This window comes from Nelumbo nucifera, chromosome 5, assembly GCF_055504915.1.
Source record: "Nelumbo nucifera cultivar China Antique chromosome 5, China Antique-T2T, whole genome shotgun sequence".
NCBI lineage: Eukaryota > Viridiplantae > Streptophyta > Magnoliopsida > Proteales > Nelumbonaceae > Nelumbo > Nelumbo nucifera.
Window position 1 is genome coordinate 20,935,290 of NC_142653.1, and position 8,606 is coordinate 20,943,895.

At 37.7% G+C, this 8,606-nt stretch overlaps 1 protein-coding gene and 1 non-coding gene across 3 annotated transcripts; one reads left to right on the forward strand and one right to left on the reverse strand.

Annotated features, from left to right (window-relative positions):
• Nucleotides 1-596: 596 nt before the first annotated feature.
• Nucleotides 597-681, reverse strand: TRNAM-CAU (transfer RNA methionine (anticodon CAU)). The gene is given in 2 exon segments: nt 597-632; nt 644-681. It is a non-coding gene; the product is annotated as a tRNA-Met (tRNA).
• Nucleotides 682-743: 62 nt separating this feature from the next.
• On the forward strand, nt 744-5,605 carry LOC104595695 (MIP18 family protein (DUF59)). 2 transcript variants are annotated; one of them, XM_088887143.1, is made up of 6 exons: nt 744-1,025; nt 1,405-1,511; nt 2,299-2,398; nt 4,772-4,817; nt 5,037-5,148; nt 5,282-5,605. In XM_088887143.1, exons 1-5 carry the CDS (start codon nt 915-917, stop codon nt 5,135-5,137), a joined length of 465 nt encoding a protein of 154 aa, XP_088743269.1. In that variant the 5' UTR covers nt 744-914; the 3' UTR covers nt 5,138-5,148; nt 5,282-5,605. The 2 variants fall into 2 exon arrangements, with proteins under 2 accessions (XP_088743269.1, XP_088743268.1); XM_088887142.1 differs by having other exon boundaries at nt 745-1,025; nt 5,037-5,605.
• The last annotated feature ends 3,001 nt before the right edge of the window (nt 5,606-8,606 follow it).

An 8,606-nucleotide genomic window follows, 5' to 3' on the forward strand; every position in this document is an offset into this window, starting at 1 on the left:
GACCTGTTCATGGGCCGGGTGGCTCGATGGGCCGGGCCGGCCCGACCCGACCCCCGGATGGGCTTGAACAGGCTTTTTGGCCCGCGGGCTTAACCTCGGGCCAAAAAGCCCGGCCCGCATAAAATTCGAGCTGGGCTCGGGCTTTGCCAAAATAGCTTGGCCCGAGCCCGGCCCATCCCGACCTATAGTTAAACCTAAGTAAACCCGGCTCGACCTATAGTTAAACCTAAGTAAAAACCCTATGTGATGTCCATTTGAATAAATTTTTTGATTTGAGAAGGTTGTTGATTCACTTGTAGGCCCATTGTTCATTTAAATAGGGGAAAAAAACATCTGAATTAAAATAGATAATGTCTATTTGAATAGTGAAAATTTTGAATTTCTTTTATTAGGTCGGGCTTCGAGCTTTTTACCAGGGCCGGGCTCGGGCTCGAACCTAACATTTTTCCGTTAATAAAGAGTCAAAGCCCGGCCCGGTCCATGAACAAGTCTACTCTTGATGCATCTCATCGGGATGTGATGGTCATGCAGAAGCGTTAGCAGTGGCTCAAATTTGCAAAAGGCTATTTTAACAAGAAAAAAGAAAAAAGAAAACTTGGGGTGAGAGAGGCTCGAACTCTCGACCTCAGGATAACTCGAACGCTATGAGACCTACGCGCTAGCCAACTGCGCCACCACCCCGGTGATATATTAGAGTAGAATTATATCTTTATAATTTCTTACCAACGACATTTTACAGTCCACCATCGCTGTTGAAGCTTGAAAGTGAACTCAGAGTTCATAGCATTGGGACGGAAGTCTCCGGTGCTTAGCGCTTGCATTTTCAGTCGAGAAGGAACTATCAGAAAGTTCACAAGGAGGAAAAAGAACAAACAACTACGATTACACGCCGGAGCGGGAGAAAACACGGGAGGATGACACTGGGTCTGATCAATGCGAATCCAATTGTCCACGCCAAGAAGGAGAGGATCGCTCGAACCGAAGATCTCCACGGGGATGATGCTGTTGATCCCCTCGATATCTATGATATCCTTTCATCCTCCCTCTCCCTTCATTTCTTTCAATTCTCTCGCTTTCTCCCTTTCTTTTTCTTCTTTTTTTTTCCTAACTAAATATAGTTTTGCGCTATTTGTTTCCTTTATCAATGGAATGATCTGATTTATTTTTCTTTCACCATTAATTTTTTTTTTCTTGATCGGAACTGGCAGAAGACATTGTTAGAAGTATATTTTTTGTAGATGTTTTGTGGTTGGTTATATATTTCTCAAATTAATTAATATTTTTGGAACAATAATTTTTCTTTCAAAATTAAAGGAGGTTTGGCTTGTCAAAATTTGAGTATTAATCCTTTCGCTCCTGAAGTCTATTAACTTGAATTGTTTATTCTCTTTAACACAAGACTCAGATTTCGTGAGGGATATCAGAGACCCAGAGCATCCTTATTCGCTCGAACAGCTCAGCGTTCTCTCTGAGGAATCCATTACTGTAGATGAGAAGCTCGGACGAATTCTGTAAGAAGTTTCGTACTATTTTTCTCTTCAAGGTCGTTTTATTTTGTTCAATAGTTTCGGATTTAAGTTTGTAGAACTGTTTTAGTATTCTCACATAAACAGAGAGGAAAAAACTGAAACTTGGAGAAAATTTAAGCAGGGGCCACAGAATTGCAATACAAATTTTGGGTTAAAAATGACTCTGCACATGTAGTTTCGAGAGATTCTGGATGGTAATGTTTGAAGCCACTCAACTTGAAGAGGTAATTTTGGGGCGAAATTCTTTGAAGTGTGAAGAAATTTGCTTCCATTTGAGGAGGTTTGACAGCCGATTTATTTATTTGTTTATCTATCTTAGGGGGAGGGAGGTCTCCTTTGGTAAAGTTGCCTGTTTCATTGGACACCAAGATAAGTGACAAAAAGGATTGGCAAAGGGGAAAGAATGGAGAATTATGGGGATTAATTAAACACATGATTAATTGCATTATCTCAAATGGTAGAAATTGCATTCTTTGGATGTTTAGGATCGTTTAGTTATTGATTTAGTTCCTGAGATCACTTTGGTTGGGCATGCCAACAGCATGGCTCGTTTTTACAGAAAAAAATGGTATGTAGTCCCTACTTTCCTTTTACAGAAAAAAATGGTGGATATTGTTATTATCTTAACTCTTGCAGTCTGGCTTTTCAGTTTCCGTTTCCCTTCTTTCCCTTCTCTTCATTCTTTGAAATTGTTTTGGTCATTTGGGTTAGGTTTTAATTATATGTTATACTTTCATTGTGAAGTACTTTCTTTTCTCATGATTTGTAGGATAACCTTCACTCCGACCATCCAGCATTGTAGTATGGCAACAATCATTGGTTTATGCCTTAGAGTTAAACTGATGAACTATTTTCCTTCACATTTCAAGGTGAGATGCTATGCCTAATTCTGCAACTTGAAATTGGTCATTCAAGTTCCTTATAAATAATAGGAGTTTATATGTGCTTCATGGAATATGAACCCATCAGAAATTGTAATCTTTTCTCTAGCTTTGCTTTCAAAAATTGCATTTTTTTTTCTTGTTTCTGGTAAGAAATGGCCCCTGAGAGCAATACACTTTACAAAATTGAGGTGATCCCCATATCCCTAAATTTATTTATTTATTAATTTTTGGGTGGAAACCATATACCTAAAAGTTAGTTTCAGCACACTGTTGTATTTTTTAGTACATTTTCCTTTAAATTTAATCCATGTAATTCTTTTGATGATCAAGATGGTCTCTCCCATATGAGTAGATGCTTACATTTGATTCCTTGGATTAGTGGGAGGTCCAATGAATTTTCTTTTGATACCTGTGCCTCAGACCTCATTGATAGGATGCTTTATTGGTGTCAAATGCATGTTTCAGGCTCCTTGACGTTATTTAGAGTTTGGATATGTTTTAAGGGTGTAAGTCTGTTTGAACTGCTGTTGAAACAGGGTACCCAATCAGCTTGTGTGTAAATAGGTTAATTATGGAAATCTTTGGCTTGACCTGTTACTCCACTATTTCCTCCCTGCTCGCATTGACATGTGAGCATACAACCACTGAATTGAGAGCCAACCTGAGACCAACTCTGAGCCAAAGCCCATCCTAGCAAATGCTGCACAACTATTAGTTGGATTGTGATGTTACAACTTACAACTCAATCAATGCACAGGAGAATTTCTTTTTGGGGGTAGGGGTGGGGGTGGGAAGTCAATTTGATAATCTTGAGCCCATCTGATCACTGGCCACTCCTGAAACAATTCATGTATGTATGATAGAAGTCACTGTTGAACAAAAACTAGTTCTTGTAGGATTAACTTGTAAAATTTCTGTTTGATAAGCAGATATGGACCGTTAATATTGTCCAACATACCTCTGAAATGAAGGTTTTGTGCATGTTTATATATTGGAGTTCTTTTATCTGTTGAAGCTGATTGATCTTCATTATCTGAGAAGCTATTCTGTAAGCATCAAAGGACCTTTCCTTTAGCCGAGAACGCAGCAACCCTCCAAGCAAGGGGAAAACCCAACGAACCCAGAAAAGGTTAAGAAAATGGTACCAGACCTGAGAAGTGAAAGGGCAATGAATTGACAGGTGGTGTCCAGACTCAGGAGCTGAACCACTAAGAGGACACAAAGCACACAGGACCATTGCTAGCCTCACAGGAGCATCCACATTCTGAATCCTTTCCTTTCCAGCAAGCCACACAAAGGCGATAACCTTCAGTGGAATTTGAGTTTCCAAATCCACAACTGACCTTTCTCCCCCAATCACAGCCGAGTATCCCTGCGACTAGGTTCCAGCTTAAACTCATACGAGATAGGATTAGCTGAACGCTTTAGCTGTTCAGCAGGCTGTGGAACCAATAATAATACTCCACATCAGTCATAAAAGACATCGGGCTCACAACCATTTGTCCTCTCAGTGTGGGCCCCATGTATTTTATCACTGGTGTGAAGAGTTATCATTGGTTCCACAGCCTGCTGAACAGCTAAAGTGTTCAGCTAATGCGTATTCAACTCATACAACCTGCTCAATGACTCCTCCAGAAATGGAACCTCCCAATCATTTAAGTGTATGCGGAAGCTTGGAACCCACACCACTTGATCATCGATCATCTCCACAAACTTGCTGACTGGCCCCTCCTTATTAGATGCAATAGCAAAAAGAGAGGGAAAAAACTCACAATTTGGCTGGGCAGCAGCAAGGATCCATCCAGTAATGTGTTGTTTGAATGTCAAACAGAACAAGTATGAGCAAAAGGCCTTAAAACCATTCAAAATAAAACACAGAATAGTATATTAGTTTCAACATATCAGTGTGTGCGTGTGTGTTTTTTTTTTTTTGGTCAAAACCATGTCAGTGTGTTAATTATATATTATTTTGGATTGTTTGTTACATACTCATTTATGCTCTCTAAACATGGAACAAGCTAATGTGGTATTTTCATTTGTCTGCAATATCAGTTGGTTGTCTATTTGGTTTGTAATATGTGGATCAAAGTCTGAAATTCTAGTATGGAAGCTTGCTCGTACATCAGAAAATGAGGCATATTGTGATTTAAATGGTTGTTAGCTTTATATTTTCTTTTTCTTTTTGTTTAACAAAATTTGAGAGAAAAGAGTAAATTTGGGAAATTGGACAAGGATGAAGTATTATGTATATACATCCGGGCATTGCTGTTGAATCTCGACAACCTTTTTCTCCATTGTTCACCCAAACACTTGACCTGCTATATTCTTACTAATATATATGACCATACATTTGCACAGGTTGATATTAAAGTAGCACCAGGATCTCATGCAAATGAAGAATCAGGTAGGACTTGAATAAGGACTGACAAAGAATTTTATGCAAAATAATTTTATCCACTCGCTTTCTTGCTTTTTGTTCTTGATGCTAAAGTTTAAGAGAAGAAAAAAAGAAAAGAAACAAGTTCATATTGGAAAAAGGAAGAAGTTGAATGATGAAGAAAACTTCTTCCTGGAAGATTTTTCTATAGCAGATGCATCTTAATGCATGTTTTCCATTTTGCAGTTAACAAGCAGTTGAACGACAAGGAAAGAGTTGCTGCAGCTCTGGAGAATCCCAACCTTCGCCAACTTGTGGATGAGTGCATCTACTCTAACGAACTTTAACTAAGCTTCTTGTAGGTGCAACCTGTTGTACAGTAAATGCTTTATTGTTATGGATATATGCAACCATGCATGACTTTTGGGTTTGTATAAAATAATAGGATCCTTGGAAGCCCTCTTCTTTCTACTGATCCTCTTATTTGTTAGCTTACATGGATGCACCTCTGAGTGTTCTCCTACAAGCTGCAACAAGCATGGGCACCCCATCAGCTCATTGATTCAGATCGTTCAATTGGTGCACCATCTTTCGACTTGAGTGTGCAAGCAGCCCAAGAACAATTTAATAATGATGACGGTCCAAGGAAAAAGGAAAGTGGGGACTGGGGAGGGGTTGATAAAAATAGAAGAAAATGAAATTTCCTAATTCAGGCTGCATTGTTATGAATCAGCAGACTGCATCATGTACTCCTATATAACAAGCATATTTTAGCAGTTCTATTCTCGGCGTCCCTGCTGAGGTATTTCCATCCACTTTTTCTGATTGAGCATCTTAACTTATTAATCACAGTATGGTAGTTTTGGATTAATCCCGTTACCATAGAGCACAGTTTGGTTGCTCGAGTTGGCCCAAATCTCTTTATTTCTTTTTTTTTTTTCTTGAAAAATCTTCACTTGTTTCTTAGACTTGAGGTCGGCCAATTAGGGTTGACTAGGCACGTTAGGTAAGCACAACGAGTGAGCACGTAATAGCTGCGTAACACCCAGTTAATGTGCCTTTCATCCAAACGGTTTTACTCCGTTAGACATAAATTATTCATTATTTTATTATCTTTGTCAAAATAATTAAAAATAAAAAACAATGAAAAAGGAAAATGTATATGAGTCCCAACTCCCAATACGTTTAGGTTTTCCTTTTTCATTGTTTTTTATTTTTAATTATTTTGACAGATAATAAAATAATGAATAATTTCTTTCTAACGGAGTAAAATTGTCTGGATGAAAGGCACATTAACTGGGACATGTGTCACGCAGCTATTACGTGCTCACTCGTTGTGCTTACCTAACGTGCCTACTACATTCGGATCCAGTTAGTTATGGTGTTTTAGGAGTAATATGTTCATGTTATACGGAAAAATCTTATCCTCTGGAAATATTGACACATAGATGCATATGAATACACATTACACAGATACATAAATACATACACGCACATGCATTATGTGTGTATATACACGTATGTGTACAAATATGAATAGGCATATCAGTAGGGGTGGATTCGAGCCAAGCCGAACTGAATACTTGGCTATTCGAGCTCGGCTCACAGGAATGGTATCAAGTTTGATCTCGATTTGAGATAGAGACTTCAGCTCAAGTTCGGCTTGGTTCATAGCTCGTAAGTTCGAGCTCGGCTTGGCTCGAGCTCTACTATAAGCTAAGTTTTTTTTGAAAAAAAAATTATATGTATAAAATTATTTTCATATTTTAGACAAAAAATAAGAATTATAAAAATTATTTACTATTATACATAAAAATAAAAAAATATATTAATAAAAATATTATTATATATATAATGAAATTATTTATTATATATATTTATGTATGTATATGTATAATATTATATTATATATATTTATGTATATATGTATATATATTAAAAATTATTTATTTAATATTAGGTCCGCAAACTTCACGAGCTAAGCTTCACTAGGCTCGAGCTTGGCTCGATTATCAAACGAGCCTATATATTGGGCTCGAATTCAGTTCGAAGCTCGATTTAAATTGAACTGAGAAAAGCTTTTCATGAGTCAAGCTCGAGTAGCTCGTGAAAGGCTTGGCTCGTGGCCACTCCTATGGATTCGAGTAGGCAAATTCCTCACCCAACCAGACTTCGAATTGGCAGATGTCTTCAATTGATGCCCGTGATCCCAGAAGATGCTTGTTTTGTCTTTCAATCTTTCTTGCAGGAGCCCACAGTGTTGAGTTACTGCAACTCTAAGTGGGTGGATAAAACTAGGGGTGTCAATAGGTTAGGGATTGAACCGAACTGGTATTGTGCGACTGAGTTACTAGATAGCTGGGTCAAGACTTGATTGGAATAAACTGAATGCTCTCTGGGTCCTGGTTTTACAGGTAAATCTGATAATTTATTTGCCCCATCCAACTTGTCAAAATCATCATTTAATTGGGATACGGTCGACTGCTCGGTCAGGGGAGTCTTAAAACAAGCTCTCTTCGAGTCGCTATAACTATTATATTTCCACCAAAAGGTCAACGATTTGACCATCCAGTCCGAGCGGATGATCTGTTGCAAATTTTTTGAAAGATAAAAAATAATTAAAATAAAAAATGATCAAACCCCAAAGGTCAGTGGGTTATTGACAAGTCTACAGTTTTTGATAAAAGAATGACTCGGAAATGAAACGGAACCGATTGTTTGAACAGTTTTCAAGCTAAACGGAAATGGTCTGACCATTTGGGTCAACCATAATTTGAAAACCATGCTTAGGACCTTCCACAGTTCTACTTTCATTATCTTATAAGAAATAGTGAACTTACCAATTGAGCCACCACCGGTTGGTAAAATTGTTGAGATGTTAATTTTGGATTGATTAATGCAATTTGTTGATTCTACCTCAATTTCAACAGTTAAGCTATATGGTATTCTAGTTGAAGTGACACTCTGTGATGTGACAATGCATATATATTTCCACCAATTTGTATTGATCAATGAATTTCACATAAAAGCAACAATGGTACCAAACACAGCCCAATACCTTTCACCCGATCGATAATGTCATATGTGTACATGAGAACACTTGATTCAGCTGTGGGGTAAAGCACGGTGCACAGGAGGTTCACTGACCAATTGCCCATACGACATAGAGCCTACAGTTTTGCAGGTTTGATCCCACACCTACTATTTTGAGGGTAAGTGCCAAATGACCATCTTAACAACTGGGTTCTCAACAGAAGATTTATGATTCCAGAGCCCAGACTGGAGCGGATTTTCTTTGTTCACCTTGCCGGCGAGGCAGTTACAATTTTCTGCTTGTTAAAGATGGTTCAAAGTATCGCCCCTGTGTATTGGCAGGGGCATATCGGTACTTAAAAATATATGTTTATTTTTTTTTAATTTTTTCAAAATATAATTTTTAAAGATATATTTTAATGACTTTTTTATTAAAATAAATCAAGGTCCTAAAACACTTGTAAATAGGTGTATCAAGACTAAAAGATACGATACAATATATCCGATACAATATATCAAGACTAAAAGATACGATACAATATATCCGATACGAAATGTATCGTATCATACTTTTGAACCTTTTACGAATGCTAAATCGTTACATTTTGTGCCCTATAACAGTAATTTGATTGGTTAAAACTTAAAAAGTAAACTAATGATCGAGCTTGGTGCAAGAATTGGGCGTTTAGGTACCTAGACATGCATCATTTACTTAATACCTATCGAACCTTGTCAAATGTTATTCACATTTTTGTTTTCTAGTGGATTGAGCGTCCAGCTCGG